The 18,880-nt window shown below is 32.1% G+C and overlaps 1 protein-coding gene across 1 annotated transcript in view; it reads left to right on the top strand.

Annotated features, from left to right (window-relative positions):
- The window catches only part of LOC113397635 (paired box protein Pax-6-like), a 54,304-nt gene extending 36,451 nt beyond the window's left edge, over positions 1 to 17,853 (top strand). Inside the window, exons 6-10 of the mRNA XM_026636053.2 lie at positions 15,173 to 15,349; positions 15,927 to 16,009; positions 16,320 to 16,570; positions 16,934 to 17,118; positions 17,204 to 17,853. Coding sequence (XP_026491838.1) covers positions 15,173 to 15,349; positions 15,927 to 16,009; positions 16,320 to 16,570; positions 16,934 to 17,118; positions 17,204 to 17,292 — 785 coding nt within the window. The 3' untranslated portion in view covers positions 17,293 to 17,853. The remainder of the gene's footprint in view (positions 1 to 15,172; positions 15,350 to 15,926; positions 16,010 to 16,319; positions 16,571 to 16,933; positions 17,119 to 17,203) is intronic.
- The last annotated feature ends 1,027 nt before the right edge of the window (positions 17,854 to 18,880 follow it).

Genomic DNA, 18,880 nt, shown 5'->3' with positions numbered 1-18,880 from the left:
GGTATTTGTTAAACCATGAAAGGAGGTATCGCTTGATTTTTTCCTTCTAAAATTTTTTTAATTTTTTTTTGACATCATTTTTTACATCACATTACATTCAATAAAACGTATTTACAGCATCATATTTTAATAATTGAAATTACAATGAATACTAATTATATGGGTGTTTTATACAAGTAGATCCCAGGAGGTACTGAGGTTGACTTCAAAGTGTATCCTCCGGCGTTTAATGTTACAAGACATAGACTATACTATACTATGTATATTATAATTTGGGATTTCATTTGAATTACCTTTGTTTGTTTCAACTTTTTTTATAATTTAAAGTGATATTTTATTTTCCTTGCGTTTTTTTGCTGGCCGTTTTGAAAATTGATCTTATTTTTGACAAGAAATGACATGGGTGTTTTAAAAAAGAAGAAATTATTTTATAATTATAAGAATATATTGTTCTGAATATCAACTTACTGATTACATATCGTGTACAATATCATAAACACTTCAAAATTTATAATCGTTTAATCTCATATGTATGATCTCTTTTATACATAACATTGGCTCAACTAACATAGACGCATATAAGAAAAATAAAAATAAAAAATCTATTTACAAGTCGGCTCACAACAATTAAAAAATGACAAATTATAGATAAAAAAATACCTTAAAACATTCTTTATTCAAACAAGATTTCCAAGTTTTCAAACATAACAAGTTTTCTAACAACAACGGTCACCATAAAATCGTTAAGTCCATAAAATTCTACACCTTATACAGACAAACGGACAAGGTCAAAGAACGGCAGTTAAAGATAAATACATTAAGGAGACAAAACTAAATAAACCGTTTCGAATAAAAGGGAGGCTGGGCACTGATAAATTCTGAAGAACGGAGATAGACATTCGCGAAATTACTAAAGCCAGAAAAAGATGCAAAATCGTCTGGTCTCTTAAGATAAGGCGAAGAAAAATGTCGCGAGATATTTATTCGCAGGGTCTCTAGATAAATGGTTATTATGGGGTTCCGTAGTAGTAAATTAGTGAGATATATTGTTTGTTGAATATTTATTAATGCGGTTGACCGCTGGGGCGCGGAAAATGGGAACAAATCTACTAAACTTTAAGTTTCGGGTCATTGAGAGTCCCTCGAAAGTTAGAACTTGTAGCTTAACAAGCTAATTATGTTTACTATGATTCTGATGATAAAATATTAATTACTTTGTAAAAAACAAAATAGTTTTAATGTTAATTAAAGACTTTGTGGGTTCCGGACAAAATGATCTTTAATATTCACTCCTTATGGCCTGATTAGGAACAAAACAAATTACTTATATCCTTTTCTCGTCTCTCATCTTACATCAACAAATTTTATTAACAGCCTGTAAATTTTCCACTGCTGCGCTAAGGCCTTCTCTCCCTTTGAGGAGACGGCTAGGATTATATATATTCCAACACGGTGCTCCAATGCCTATTGGTGGAATACACATGGGCAGAATTTCGTTGGAATTAGACACTTGCAGGTTTCCGCACGAGATGAATTTTAAACACAAAATAACCACATGAAAATTCAGTGATGCTTGCCTGGGCTTGAACCCGCAATCATCGGTTAAGATGCGGCTTAACTGGGCCATCTCGGCTCTTATCTTATCTTACATAATTCTTTTCTAAATGCCATAACACTACTTACTTCTAACATCCCTATTTTCTAAATCTAATAATAATTATCTAAACGGGATCATTGCGACCATCAACTTTGAAGACAGACAACTCTACAATTGAGCCATTAAAAATCCCTGATCGAACCATTAACTGTTATAATAAATAGTTTTCATTGATTTGAATACGTTTTTCACATAAGGCGAGGAAAAAAAAATAAACACCATAAAATTATACCATAAAGTTAGTGAATCGATACCTACAGTTCACGTCTGACTCCGACTTGAATACAAAACACAAAACGCAACAGTATGTAACTGTTACTCGCAATATGAAATCACATTTTAAATGCTTTTTTAGAAATCTTTACCGTATCTCTCTCTATAAAATATTTATATCTGAATATTTATACACCGTACAATATTTATACCTAATAAAATTTTTGGTATACAGTTCTTTAATATCAATTCCACACATATGATTGCTGCTTTTTAAGCAACCTGTATTAGGTCAAGCACAAAAATGCAATTATTTTCAATAAAAAATAAAAATCACTTCGCTTACGAGACCCTATTATGAGTACATACAAATTAGAATGAAGATTTTTTTATTTTTATGTAGTTAGGTGGACAAGCAAATTATGGTAAATGTTTACCACCGCGTAGACATTATCTCTGTAAGAAACATCAACCATTCCCCAAAGTTAGGAACCAAGATGTTTATTACCCTGTGTCTGTAGTTACACTGGCTCACTCACTCTTCAAACCGGAACAAAACAATGTAAAGTATTGTTGTTTTGCAGTTGTATATCTAATGAGTGTGTGGTACCTAACCAGACGGGCCCTACACCCTACCACTAAGTTTTAGATTATATTTACGGTTGAAAGATCTTTAGATGACAGAAAATTATTCTATGCAGGTGAGAAAACATATATAACGTATAATGAATTAATAATAATCATTTATTTTCATTAGTTATATAAAGTTATATGTATTTAAAACATGGGGCATGTTTTTGCCTTTATAGGCAAGAAAATATATTTATTTAATAAAATAATTATTTTTACAACAGCATGAGAATATCGCACACTAGTTTTCGCCCGTAACCTGATCCTTATTTAGAGGGGAGGGTCGTAGTTTTAAGTATAATAGAGCCTATGTTCTTCCTTAAGGCTAAAGCTTGTTTCACACAAAATATCATCAAATTCGGTTCAGCGACTTAGCCGTGGTATCGTAAAAGAGAGAGTTACTTTCACATATATTAGATAAGTATAGATTGAAGTACCCATTGAATTTACAGTCTGTATTTAGCTTAATGTAACTTAATTAATAAAGTAATTATTTTTTTGTATATTTCAAAATGAACAATATTCGATGTTCGTAAATTAATTAAATAAAAAAAAAACGATTTTGTTAAATAAAAAATTGATAATTGTAAAACCAAATGCACCAAATAATGCTCAATACAATCTAAATATCTAAATAGCTACACAAGAATAAATCTTAAAGATCATATCTAAACGAAATTTTTAACTAATATTCTCCTACACTTTCTTCTGGTTGAGAATGAATTAAAAAATCAACAAAGAGAATTTCATATGTGATTCTATTAAATAGTTGTATTTAACTTAGATGCAAATAATGTCCTCCTAATCAAACTTCGACATTGACAAGCAATCTCAAAGACCAGCCAAGTATGACGTAGCCCATTACGTTGGAGACGTTTCAGTGCAGGCGTGTGTGCAATCACAGACAATATCTATTCCCTCAGTTTCATAGTCCGATATAGCAGCAATCCAAAACGTGAGATCGGACCTGTGTCCGTTTGTGACTGTATCTGTGAAATACTTGACAGATAAACACATTTTTATTTGAGGTGCCAAGGGGCGTTTTTTTGAGTCAGTCTCTAAATTTATTTAAAGTCACATCCTGATAATATCCCACAGCTGAACTTAGGCCTCTCCCTTTCAGCAGAAGGTTTTTGGAGCTCATTCCAGCACGCTGCTCCAATGCGAGTTGGTGGATAGTTATGTGGCAGAATTTCATTGAAATTAACCACATGCAGGTTTCCTCTCCAAGTTTTCCATCGCCGTTGTGCACCAGATTAATTATACAGACAAATTAAGCACGTATCTGTTTTTTATATTATAAGCAAGAACGCGACACGTCAAAATTTAAAGCGGCTGAAATTGCGAAACGCTATTTGTCTAATATTATATACACTAAAACCTTTTCCGAAACGTGCTGTATCTTCTGGTATAAGTTGTATGTATATGGGCTTGATATATTATTAAGTTAGACATTAAAACTTTTTCTTACCTATTTAATATCTCTACATAGTATAAAACAAAATCGTTTCCCGCCGTCTATACGATTAGATCTTTTAAGCTACGGAACGGATTTAAATGCGGTTTCCATAAATAAACATAGTGATTCTAGAGGAAGGTTTATATGCTTATGCATGCATAGTAGATAGTTGTATAATATCATCTTGATTAGCCGGAAAAAAAAAACAAGTTTTTTTTGTTTGTTTTTCAGTCTAAAAGTTGTATATGGAACCTTATTGTACTCGTGTGAACTGTTAATATTTAAACCAGAAATGTAATCAATCAAATTATAAAATTAAAAAAAAATACTAATTATGATACTAACGACAATACACTTATAAAGCCATCTAAATCTCTCTCGTAACTAGATTGTCAGATAAAGAATACTTCACAAAAGTATTTTTTCTTTCTTTCTAATAAATAAACACTTCATTACGCTTTTTAAATAAACTAGGTATTCCTTTGTATCTAAAGTTTCATTAAAACTCTAATACTCAAGTTTGTTCTATCATCTCAAATTGTGGGGTCATTTGAAAACCTTCATTAAAAATTCCCATAGTTATTAATACTGAATATACCACACGACATATTACAGATTTCTAATCCAAACATACAATACTACATAATGTTTATATATGAATACAAGGCCAGAATCCTATGTACACATATGTCGGCGAGCTCAAAGTGCGGCGGGCGGTTCCAACCCTTTGATCTGCCGCTCGTATGGAATGGCTATATACTAGCAGCCCTTCTATTTCGGTATACCGTCTTAGAGCTATATCTGTTTCAAGGTATGTTTAATATGAATGCTTTTTATGGGATTAGAATAATGTCACTTAGTTTCAGCAAAGGAATTTATGGTAGACATATCAAATAAGAATGTCAGTTAACCTTATATTTTTTAAGTAACTACGTATTAAAATCACGTCGAGAGATAAAATCACGCTACGGTTTTTTAAGAAAGACATTTGTGGTAACTTTTTCTATTATAATATACTTCTGTTATCGGCTGTTAGATATTGTCGTTGAACTAAAATATATCATAGAGTTTTAACATAAAATAATGTTTATGACAAAGACACATTTAAAATACATTAAATAATCTATGGGTTACCAAAGACTACTTAAGTAGAAGAATAGCATATATAACAAATAAGATGTTAATTCCGTATATTTAATATTTATATAAAAAAATGACAGTAAACATATTAAGACATTATGAGAAAACGAGGAAAATAAGTTACGCCTATTATTATGCATATTTATGAAAAGCGTAATTAATTGCATTCATATTGTTTATATTTAAGTACATATATACCCAAATGGAATATATTCCAATGGAAGTAGGATAAAATATAAACAAACCGTAGATATACATATTTCATGCGATTCGCTAATAAGTCGGTTATATTGTGGACTACTGAGAGTTGATTAATATATTTTTATCCATAACACAACACTATTTCACTTAACTACTCACTTCCACTTTAATTTTACTTCCACAGATTCCGATAACAGTTTCGTCAACGTTTAAACGCTATTTTTTCGCATTTGCATAGTAAATTTCAAAGATTATTCAAGCTCTAGACCAATGATGTCGCGTCAATTTGCCGTCAAATGTTGTTTATTTGGCTTTTCTCCTCTTATGAATGGAATAGAATATACATAAACACAAGTCCATACATAATTGTAGTCTAAAAAGGATTTTCTCGCCATTTTAAACTTCAATATACTTTACTATGGTTTTTAGTATTTAAAAGAAAAAAAAAATGAACAAGAGACTGCCATATCAATAGTAGAAAAGGTAATAAATATAGATTCTTAATTTAAAACTAAAAATGGAACTGCAATGAAGTATTTGAATACAATAAAAATTACGTCATTTGCCTTTGCTTAAATAACCTGTATCAGAACCGCATTAATGACGTATCCAAAAGAACAAAACACCGGACAGCCACTTCCCTATCCCAATCCTCTGAAACAAGATGAAAGCCCGAACGAATCGCACACGCATAATAGCAATTAAATCTGCCTTCATTACCTATCACCCCTTTCGAGATAACCGTACGACGAAACATTGTGCGTCCCACGTTATATATTTAATTAAATTTTCAAAGATTAAAACCGTTGTGGTGTCACCTTCGTCGTAGTCATTTAATTTTATTTAAATGATAGCAACATTTTTTTGAACACGATAAAAGAAATATGAAAGATTATTTTGTGATATTCATTACGTACCTATATATTTGACAGTTGCCTGTATTTCTTAACAAAAAAAAAATTACCTGACATTTTTATTTTTAGGCAACAGATAATAAACAAATATTGTCTATTACCACAAAATCATTCATACGAATGGTCAAATAAACAAGTTGAAATGATGCGAACGGTTAAAAGCGCACGGTGGTTAGACGAGCGGGAGTTACAAAGGGTTTGTGGGGGGCAATAACGCATGAAACAGGATTAAAACATGGAAATATTCGTTAAAGGGCTGTTTTCAACCCCTCGCACGCTCACATGTAATTATAGCTGTTAATTTGAGAGAGAAACGGGGTATGAGAGGATTCATAAATGTTACTATTTAGTAAATCATTATTGTTTTCGAATTAACTGTTATTAGAGTTACCGAATATAACATCACCTTACTTACCTTAACGTGTTAGTTAGTTATTTGTATGTTAATGAACCAGTCAGCCCAATATGCAAAATGTTTGCACCTGAAACGATATTCTGTATGACAGTTTGAATAGTAATTAAAAAACAGTATAATCAAACACACACACAATCAATAATAACATAACATTTTAGTGCATATGGTTGGTTGGCATGATGCGTTGGCATGTGTAGATGTTTATAATTCTCGTAGTGCCAGTGTCTATATGTGGTGGCCTGTTGTGTCCGTTAACTCTGCGACCTCAAAATATGGTCGACGCTAGTACAAATTAATTTATCATATTTTTTTAAACATTTGTTCCATAATAATTAGATACTAGGTTCGTTCTCTGTGCATGTTTATTTAATCTAGTTATCCATACGTCATTCAGGTCAAATTACATTTAAAATATGAATATGAAACGACACTACTTAAATCAAAACTTCTTTAATTTTTATTAGTAAAAACTGCAATTTTTGTTCGTAAAGAAATAACCAAAAATACCGTGAATAAATCATTCCACGTTCATTAAAGATCAAATTGACAGCATTCTTAATGCTGAATAGACACTTAACCACCAAGTACTAAATAACTTAACATATTTAATTCTGCTTTGTCTGTCATATGATGATTGTTCAAAGAAAAAAATCTGACTTCATATAATAACTTTTCGACTTAGAGAACATCACTAGATAATAAAAAAATAAAACTGCAAAATTGAAAATAAAATCAAACGCTAATAACACCAAAGAGCCTGTTACGAATATAACGTAGGTACAAACGATTACATAAATAAACATCAGAAACGAAAACAATATCATCTGACAGAATTGTCAAATATTAAAATTGATCAAATTCTATATAAATTAATATTCCGCCGTCGATTTCATAGAACAACGTTGGCAAGGTAAAATTATGCGGTAAAAAGCGAACGTGGGCGGAGCCAGATTACTGCCGCCCCGCTGCGCGCCGCGCGTAAACAACTCGTATAATTATACTATACAAGTATACACTGTACCTACTGTACACGTATACACGTCACATATGTCTTGTACCTACTGCTTACGCTAACGTTAGCGATTGGAAACTGTTTCAAAAAATAATATGTACGTAAGTGGTAAATATTACTTTAATTCAGTCAAAGCTCTATTATAGTTCAAATAGTTTCAGTTTAGTATATCTATTGTCATGTTCGGCCGAATGCAGTTCTTAGTTTTTATGACAATTGCGCTCTAAAATAAATCTTACTAGTGAATAGTTGTATCAAATTACAATAGTTGAAACCTCGATAGATCAACGGTATTCAGGCCTCCTAGTGATCTGAACATCGCAGGTTGATCTTGATACCTTGTACTCCTAAAAGCACTATTGGCTAAAGCGTTACGTTTAAAAAAAAACTTGAATAAGGCAAAGAAGTTCTTTAATATTTTTTATTCTATATTTCTAAATTCGAAAAAAGGATTTATTAATACCAGTTCCCATTATTTTATAAGAAAATCCATAAATACATTCCAATGATGGAAGGCGTACATATACACATATAAATCTTAGACTAACATATTGCATGCATTTTGCTAATATTCGGTATAAACAGGTATTTGACAATCCAATGTGCATTACACTACTGATATCCAATTTAATTTAACTTCTAAAGTTCCTATAATAAATTCGCTGACATTAAAAACGGCGTTTTTTTTAATACAATATTATTTTAATTCTTTACTAATGATGATATGACAATTTCAAAGTGTGATATGTTTCTTTAAATTTACTCCTTCGATTGGATAACAGATTGTATTTTATTTTAAAAAAAGTTAATCAGTACACAACTTCGTTCGAGAACATTCGAACTATCATTATATCAGGTTTTATTTAATTCCATCTATGGGCTTTCGAGTGACATTACAGATATTGTACGAAGAGGAACTCTAAAGAAACTACGTATTTTATCTGTATAAAAAAAATATGCGCTTGCAAGTCAAATCCTTATTACGTAAGAAACGTTTTACTGTAATTCTACTACAGTCTACATTTTCTAAGAAAAGTCAATAATAAATTGTGACTTCAATTTTATTGAAACTAAATATTGAAGCAACTGTAATTTTATAGTTATGTTTGATGAAATGTATTTAATTAAAAATGACATTTTTATCAAGTAGGTACTCATTTGAAACAAAACATCGTGGTAGTCAGTACGTATTTTAAAATTCTGCTAATTGTGTATCCACTGTCCGCATGCATGCCAGAGCAATTTTGGTGAACTCAACTCTAAATCTCCTCCTGAAGATAGAGGAGAAAGCTGGTCAAAGACCAGCAGTGGAACGATTACAAGCTGTTACTTCATAATGTGCTTTCAATTCTATTGTAGAACTTACGTAACATCTACATATAGCTAATATTATTATTGTAATAGAACCTATGAAATATAAATAATTTAAAAATAAAAAATCGAAAGATCATATTGAATAAATTTGAAATTCACATCGCGTTCGTATCGGTTACAAAACACCTGCGCGCTCGAGCGGCGGCTTTTCCCGCCGTTTGCACAAAATGGCCGACGCGTGACTGGACTGTTAAATATCAAATTCATACGGTTATATAAATGATAAACATATCTAATTTTTATCTGTTTCGTCCCATTTAATAAGTATATTTCACTGCCGTATTTAATATTCAATTTCATTGCAAATATATTTTCTACTACCTTATTAATAACCTATTAACAAAATTTTGTATGAGCTGTGTTAAATATAAACTATTTATAGAAATAAAATATATCAACAAATAATCAAATACAACGGTTAAAAGACAGCCATATTATATCGAGAATCATAGACTAAGCAAATGAATCGTATCGCATCCTATATAACCCCAATCTTATCTCCGAGATTGACAGTAATACCTACATTTCATCATAAATACAGATATAATAGGGAACAAAACATAACTCCCTGAAGGGAACGCACAGGGGAATCGCGAAATGAAACACGTCACTGTGACGACATTTTTTGCGATAAGGCAACACCGAGCGTTTTGTTTATTACTGAGACGCCATCTTTTCTTCGTTGGCGGAAAATAGATTAATAATAAAAAATAAAAATATATTTACCCTAAATAAAATCAGAAATGTATTGTACATTTGTGATTTTATGTAATAATTAATGTCATTTAAAAATATTATTAAAATAATACTATTTTGGTAAGAGAAAATATATATACTTAAAGTATTTGTACGAATGTTCCGTTCCACCCCGTCCGGACTAATTTTGAGTGCCGTCAAATAGAGACACATCTATTATCTGATACGGATCTCGTACACTGCCTTCATGAAACATTAATGTTTTCCCGCGACGCCTGACAGATGGGCTTCTGATACACCGAATGACATTTCGCCACCGATGTATTAATGTCAGGGGAATGACACCTCTATGTTGTAGATGCGACGGTATAAATAATAACACTGCTTATGTTGAAATGAGTGTTTCGAGGTGTCACATTCGTGTGATGAGAAGTGGGTGGGATTATAATTAAGAAACGAACTGTCTCTATGTTATCATGTTACACTAGAAGAAAAAACCATATACAGATAAATAATTACTGTAATTAAAAAAAGATAAATAAAAATTTAAAAATACATTTACTTTTTATATAGATTTTTGTAAAAAATTACGTAGGTAGTTATGAGAAGTAATATATTACATATAACTATAAAATATTTAGTTATAAAAATATTCGTGCTCTATACGTTTATGGATCGTGTAACCATAGGTACCAACCACTCATCAGATATTCTACCACCGAACAGCAATACTTGGTATTGTTGTGTTCCGGTTTAAGCCAGTAAGCCAGTGTAAGTATAAGCACAAGGGACAACATATTAGCTCCCAACATTGCTGGTACATTGGCGATGTAAGGAATGGTTAATTTTTCTTTCAGCGCTAATGTCTATGGACGGTGATGACTTACCAACGGATAGCCCATTTGCCTGTCCGCCTACATATATCATTAAAAATATAATCGTAACCATAAACAATTATTGCGTAAGTGATTACAAAAAAAAAATCAATGCAGTACATGCTTAATATTTTAAAAGTATAAAAATAAAATGAATCATTATTATTGAACAAATCGTAGATTTAGATTACGTACAATGGAAAATGAAATACCTGGTCACCATAGAAGAAAAATTAATCATTTCTTTAACCATTTGACGGTGTCGCTAACGATGTTAACTAAACTAAGATGTTAATCCCTCGTACTCGTAATTACACTGGCTCACTCAACCTTCACGTGAACAGATGAGTGAATGGAACCTATTTAGACGAGCTTGCACAAAGCCATACAGCCGGTAAAACTTTATCAGCTTTTCCCATTTTGATTATTATATTAATACTTTTCTGCGCATCAATATCTACATGTTGATATATACAATGTTGTTTACACCTTTAAAGACGTATCATTTTGTATGTTACCCAACAGATATTAATTTTAAGTGCTTAGTGATATGTTGATGGTGTAACTTTTCCAATAAATAAATAAAATAAATCTACCGAAATAATGCACCAACGTTTAAAATATATTCATAACCGGTTTATACCTTGAATTAAAAAAAAACATTATTGAAATGTCATAGTGCTTCAAGATAGAGTAAGCTAGTGAATCGAACGTTATGAAAACACTCCGGTCCGAGCCAACAGCGCTACCAATGTAACTCTACAGGAACAAAACTCGCAGATAAAATAAAAAATATTTCATATTTTCTTTGCATAAATAAATATTAATATTATCAATTATATTATTGCATTTATCAAGTAAGTCAGATTAAAAAACCGTTCAATACTTCATACTAAAGTTAAATATAATTTTCTTCATATTAAGGTTCTAATTACTTAAATGTCTCTACATGTTATAATATTCAATGACATGATATGTCCAATTCCAAAATCCAAAATCCTGTATGTTTTGTCTCTTTGGATTCCTTTTTCATGTACAGAATTATTAAAAAGTTAGCAAATCGACTCCATTATTGGGCATACATTTTTAAACGATAATGCTATCGTAGGCAGGGTTACGTGGTAGGCCGGGCCGTTATCGTCTCCTTCCGCATGAACGCCCACGTTACGGTGCCCCCGGCCTCCGCCCCCCAAACCCCGGCACCCTCGCGCGACGCTTCTTGACACTTGAATTTAATTTATTTGTTAGATAGTTTACTTTAAATTAAGTACCTAGATATATTTATAGTCTAACAGAGGCGTGGACAAGTTTATCGCCAGGATAAGTTGTACAAACAAAACAGTATATATCTATGTATTTTAAACCTTTATATATACCTAAGTTATAAGGGCCTATGTAATATACTGGGTTATAATTATGTAATGTATCGAAGTTATTAAATACATCAAGTATTCAATTATGGTCAAACTTAATCGAGTAACTTAATCTTATATATTTTTGTAAATATAAAATTAAAATTAATCTGAGAGTTTACTTTAGTCTAGTAAATGCATCTACATAATAGATCATGAACATCGTAAATAGTCGTAATGTTTTTTATTATTAATTACAAAATAAAATTTATACAATTAGTATGACACCATACTACACTACACGTAATATGGTATACCGAGAAATTTTAAAATTTCGAACTACGCGATGATAATTACAATTATTCATATAAGTAAAAATACATTTTACTAGCAAAGAGTTTTTATATTATAATTAAAATTGTAACAAAAAATATTATACAAATTTTATATCAAGACGATTCGGCTGCAGTGCTCGTCCCCTGTCTGCGCGGTGCGGCGCGACTCCTCAGCGGATTACGAAAGCGGACTCACCGCAGAATTACTCGCTAAATATAAAACTTACATTTTTTCTCTTCGACTCGACTACCTCTCAAGTCTAATCAAGTTTAAAATATCTGTCATCCTTTAGAATAAAACGACGAATACTGTGAATGTAGATTAGGTATATATTAAAATTTTAGTAATGGCTCTAATGACCACACGGTCTAAGCCGTGTGTTTGGAGGATAGTGAAAAAGACCTCATCTCAATCCTCGGGTCACACGTAATATCCACTTTTTTAAATACGTTGGCAAACCTTATATAGGATTGCTTAGCGTATAAAAACATCACTAAAGCCTCAACAATCTGTTTGGTATTGGGAGACCGACACTCCAGTAAATACATTCCCAAGAAGGGATGGCCGGCAGACGGGTGACTATAAAAATCTGCCAATCCGATTTCAGGCAGTTTTGTAATTGCGCTGATCCCAAATAAATGGTATAAGAGCTTACGAAGATGATGATGATGTTTGCGAGACAAAAAGCGATTATACAAGATTTATCTTTAATAGGAATTAAATTTTAATATACCTATTAAAAAATAAATAGTTTTAAAGTTTTTAAAAACCATATTTACTGCATAATATTTCCAATTAAATCTATGAATTTTGAAGAAACTCAAATTAAAGTTCATGTAGAATCTCATAAAAATCTAACCTTAATTGCAGATGAAATGAAATGAAATTTAATGGTCACCAAATACGAGTTGTGCACGTAAATTACCTACAAAAGGTAAAATTTAAATTTAAATAGGGAAGTTGTTTAAGCTTCATTATCACTACATAGCATAAAACAAAGTCCTATGTATGCTTAGATCTTTATAATTACTCAACGGATTTTGATGCGGTTTTTTTTAATAGATAGATTGATTCAAGAGGAAGGTTTATATGTATAATACATATACAATATAGTAGAAACACACTGATCATTTTAGAGGTTTCCAAAGTGATGTCGTCAATAAACACATTTTTTGCGCTTACATTGCAAACACTGGCTGAACCCTACGAAATAGATTAAAATAATGTACTACAGTATTGTACACCTTAAAAAGTCTTCAAAAAAATTCTGCAATAGTATATATCAATATCTTAGGGATAGCCCGAAATAACCATTTTTTATCCTTTACTTTACTTTTTTAATCTTTGTCCAATTAAGTACCTTGTATACATTGTGCATTTAATATAGATCAATATGGCCCTTCACAGCATGTAATTTAAATGAATATTTTCGAAGATTTAAAACGCAGGGACATAGCGATTTGTATTGTCTAATGACTGAAAACTATGAACGTTGTAAGACATTCTGTCGCTAGTATTCAATAAAATAATTATTTAACCAAATGAAGACATTTGAAAATGGTCAATGCTAAAGGCTGATCCCAATAATTATATCTTATATGTTATTTTTTTATACATTTACCCTATTTTTACTTTCGTGTAGTGTGCGACGGAAAGTGCTAGTATCTAAGTAGATATTACATAAGTAATATATACATAACATATAGCATTACATAGATATTAAATGAACGATTATATAATACAGCTTTAAAGCCTCAACGCGAAGCCATTTGTATTGAAATGGAAAAAAATATACCGTGCTGAATAAGTATTAAGTAAATATTCAGGATCTAAAATCTTCGCATAATTTCTTTAAATTTAAATGCGTATTGTTTTAAAGAGTATTCGTATAAATCACAGAACGGGCCTATGATTAAAATCTTAAGTCGAATAAATCCGGCGTTATCGAATTGTTTGGGAAATTAATTATTACTTGTTCACTTCGCGGCCGCCAAGTTTCTCGAGAGGGGACTGTTACAGATTCTTAGACACAAAGTAGATAACTGCGTCTACACGGTTAGATTGGATTATGGTTATTTTAAACAATCATCAAATTAAATCCCCGTGTCTTTTAAAATTAATAATATACAAGCTGAACTCGGGACTATACCAGCGAGCAATTTATAAACCGTTACTTATAGCACAACCCCCAATTTGCCGTCTCGAGAGGTGAATTAAAAAAGTAGCATATGTCCTTTCCCGGAACTCAATCTATTTTCATACCAAAATACATCTAAATCGATTCAACGGTTAAGGCGTGAAGAGTTAACACACAGACTTAATTTCCCATTAATAATATTAGTATGGATTTTAATAGATAGTTTAGAGATAGATGTGTCTGATCTGAACATAATAACTTGGTAAATAGGTAAACCTTTGTTATATGACCACCTAATTGTAAAGATTAGAATCATTGAAATACGTTTTCGTATACATAATTTTAATAATATGATAATTATGTTTAACGTCATTATATGCTTGCAAAATATTATCTGCCTCCGTTTGTATTAAACTCGCAGGAATATAATATAATAATAGTACTTTATAAATAGACTCAAATATTAAAAATAGGATCTCTAATAAGATTTCCTAAATTATTATTAAATAGTAATTTGAAACTATTTTGTCAGTTCCGATTTCAGCTTCAAATAATTATCGCTACAGAAAAATTGGTGTTCCTTTTTTATATACTAATATAACGAAGGAACACTAATCCGGAACGCAACAATACTCATAGCTGTTTGGCGCTAGAATACCTGATGAGTAGGTGGTACCCACCCAGGCGGACTTACACAATACCCTACCACATTAAATATATAGTAATAACATAATCCTAACAGAAAAAAAAAATTATCACAGGGGAAGATCAAATAGAAGGCTTAGAAGGCCTCCACTCAGATGAGACGGGCTCTGGTGACAATTCGAACGCGGGTTCCAGTGGAGCTGACGAAGACGCTGCCAGGCTGCGTCTGAAACGGAAGCTTCAGCGTAACCGCACTAGTTTCACCAACGAGCAGATAGATAGCCTTGAAAGAGGTCTGTAGAATAATTAGACGTAATCTCAACCTAAATTAATGCTACTAATTAATTTACTAAGTTTCAAGAAGGTCAGCACTTGTATACACAGCTCCAGCAGTTTGCCTCATGATTTTCATCTACAACATTAATTATAAACCCTTATTAGGGACGTGAGAGAGCTAGCCGGTATTTAAGTTCTAAACTTTCAATGTATATTATTTTTGTCGATTAATCAATACCATGGTATAGGCCTCCTCTCCCTTTTGAAGAGAAGGTTTGGAGCTTATTCTACCACGCTGTTCCAATCTGAGTTGATGGATAAGTAGACATGTGGGAGAATCTCATTGAAACACCTTCACCGCCAAGCACGAGATTAATTATAAACACAAATTAAGCACATGAAAATTCAGTGGTGCATCTCTTGAACTCACAATGATCAGTTAAGATGCATGTGTTCTAACCACTGAGCCATCTTCGATGTATATGTTATATGTCGACATGGTATATTGCAAAAATAAAAAGTTTTACGGTAACCCACACATAGATAACTGTTGATGATATATAAAATTAATTAAAACTTCGATTATGATTACAGAATTTGAACGAACTCATTATCCGGATGTGTTCGCGAGAGAACGACTGGCGGCTAAGATAGGTCTACCGGAAGCCAGGATACAGGTAAGCTGAAACTTTTTTCTTGTCCTTTTAGTGTTTATTAAATTATGTTTGCCGATTCTTAAATTTTTTTTAATTCGATTTTATATTGCATTGATATACATATGGTACACAGTAATAAATATCTTAAAATTAATATCTGTTAATATACTCATTAAAAAAATTTTTATTTACAAAATAATTACGAATTTAAAATTTAAAAATTGCACGTAAACATTCTGGACCAGAAAAGGCAATAAACAAAATATCAAAAAGCATGAACGTAAGCGTAACGCGTAGCGCGCGCGTCGCGTTAACCTGACCCGACCTTAAGGTGTGGTTCTCGAATCGACGCGCGAAGTGGCGTCGCGAGGAGAAGATTCGCAGCCAACGTCGCAGCCCCGACTGCTTCACGAGCGCGCAGCCCGCCCACGCGCCGCTAGCTCACCCGCACGCGCACGCACACCCGCACGCGCACGCGCACGCCGCGCCCGCGCTCCCCGCGCCGCCCGCCCCGCACGCGCCGCACGCGCAGCACGCGCAGCACGCGCCGTACCAGTCGCCGCTCAACGTCGACACTTACAGGTAGCTTCAGCATTCCCATTCGATTCTCCTTATTTTTTTTAGCCTTCCTTCCAATAAATTACTATTTTTCGAACATTCTTTAAATATTTTTTGTTTACTCCAAAGATTATTTTTGCAATGAAAGAATGTAATAAAAAGATTGAGAATTTCGTATCACATTTATATATTTCATAGTATTACTTGCCGTAGTCACGATCTGACTGAGCACCTTAACTTGTAACCACTTCTGTAAGAGTTGCATCTGTAGATGAACGTTGTTTCTTACAGAACGTTGTTTGTGTATTTAAAAAGATTTTGCGATAATGATAAAATAAAGAAAAATAAAAAAAATATGGATAATATTTAAAGTTTTAATATTTTCAGTCCCCTCACTCCCATGGGCTACAGCACAAGCGGTATGGTGGGTGACACGCCTGTTTGCGAGAGTGGCGAGTCTGATCTATGCAAAAGCGGTTTCCTGGGTTATCCTCGGTACGAGCTGCCATACCGGCAGCCTAACCCATACGTCAACCACAGCTACCATCATGAACCATCATCGCCTCCTCCAGGTACATTTTCTATTATGTACAGCCTTATGACATGATATCTCTATAAAACGTCTTTACTAATATTGTTACTGTGGCTTTCTTTTAGAACTTGGCGGACTACTTGGTGCGGGCGTATCTGTCCCATTAGCTGTACCGGGACAGGACTCTCAGCAGTACTGGTCGCGCCTCCAGTGACCCTGGTGGAGCTAGGCACCTAACATAATACCCAAGGCACATCAAACACACCTTAGACAAAATTGAAACCCAAAAACTTTATTTTTCTGGTGGTACTGAGACAGTGGTATATGTTCCCATGTGTTTAATATTACAACAAAAGTAGTATCGTAAATATTATTAATTAACTAATTAATACTTGACGTTAACTATCTAAATTATAAATTACATGAACTATTATTAAAAAAACGCAAAAGAAAATTTGGGATTAAATAAACATTATGAACAATTGAAAAATATATTTTATTTAAATAATTTCAAATTAAGATAAACCTTAACCTAGAAGTCCATTTAAATACCTTAGCAATCTTGGTATTGTCAACAATGAAGCACAATAAATATCTCGCACAACCGACTTAAGTATTTTATGAATATTATTTATATTTTATTGTACGGAATAGTATAAAGAATTAACATATCTACAAAATCCACAAACAGGAAAATGAGCACAAAATAAGGCTCAAATGTACTTTATGTAATTTTGTAAATTAGACTATTTCATTCAAGGAAAATATAAATGCAAGAGAGCTGAGTGGCATTCCAACACGCAAAAAAAATATGTTAGCAAAATTAACATATTAAAAAAATGTTTGATCGTAAAGTTAAATGGAATTGTCTACAAGATTTTAAATTCCTTTCAATTACTTTGTTAGAAGTATGGGAACCCTAATGTTAACTTTTAAGTCAAACATGATTATCTCTTTGTACTAGAATTATATTTTTGAATGAAATAATTTAATAGAAAGCATATGTATAAGTGTTACATTTATTTTATAATATTCTTTTTGTAGTCTTAGATAAGTTAGATATAAGTCCATATGTATATTTGTTGTAAATCTTTCAAAGCAAAATTAATATTATGATGATTCGAGTAGTGACCCTGACATGACTAAATCTATTGAAACATTAAATATTTGGCATTAAATAAAATATTTTAACACTGGCAACATTTTAATGTTGAATGAATAGAGGATAATGAACTTGATTTACGTTAAAAAACAAAAACAGAATTGGTTTGTGTATCAGCATATAGTATATTTTTTCATAAATTCCTCCCAAATCCCAATAGATCTAATTGTAAATAATGTTCTTAGGTGTGACTGTTATTTGTGATGATTTCTTAGACGTAATATTCCATTTTTTCTACATACATGTAATTGCAAGTCCACTACACTTAAGAACAAATAAATTAAAGACGCTAAATTTCAATTATTTAGGGTATTCGTTTCGAATTTATTAATATTAGTTGTAAACTGTATAGGAATTATAAAATTGTGAATAACTGTGTGATGTCGATAATGCATTTTATTGGTTGGATTGTAATTATAACATGAAATACATTTTTGGATCAAATCATTATCATTATTTTATTTCAAACTACCTTTTTTATAATTTGTAAAACGAAGAACAATTAGCTCCATTAACGACTGTAGATCTACCATATGAAGAGAAAAGCCAAATAAATAACATTTGACAGGAAATTGACGCGATATCATTGGTCGAGAGCTTGAATAATCTGTGATATTCACTTTGGCATCGCATGAAATAC

This window comes from Vanessa tameamea, chromosome 22 (genome assembly GCF_037043105.1).
Source record: "Vanessa tameamea isolate UH-Manoa-2023 chromosome 22, ilVanTame1 primary haplotype, whole genome shotgun sequence".
Taxonomy (NCBI): Eukaryota; Metazoa; Arthropoda; class Insecta; order Lepidoptera; family Nymphalidae; genus Vanessa; species Vanessa tameamea.
Note: the sequence above shows the minus strand (reverse complement) of the source record. Positions and strands in the feature narration are given on the sequence as shown.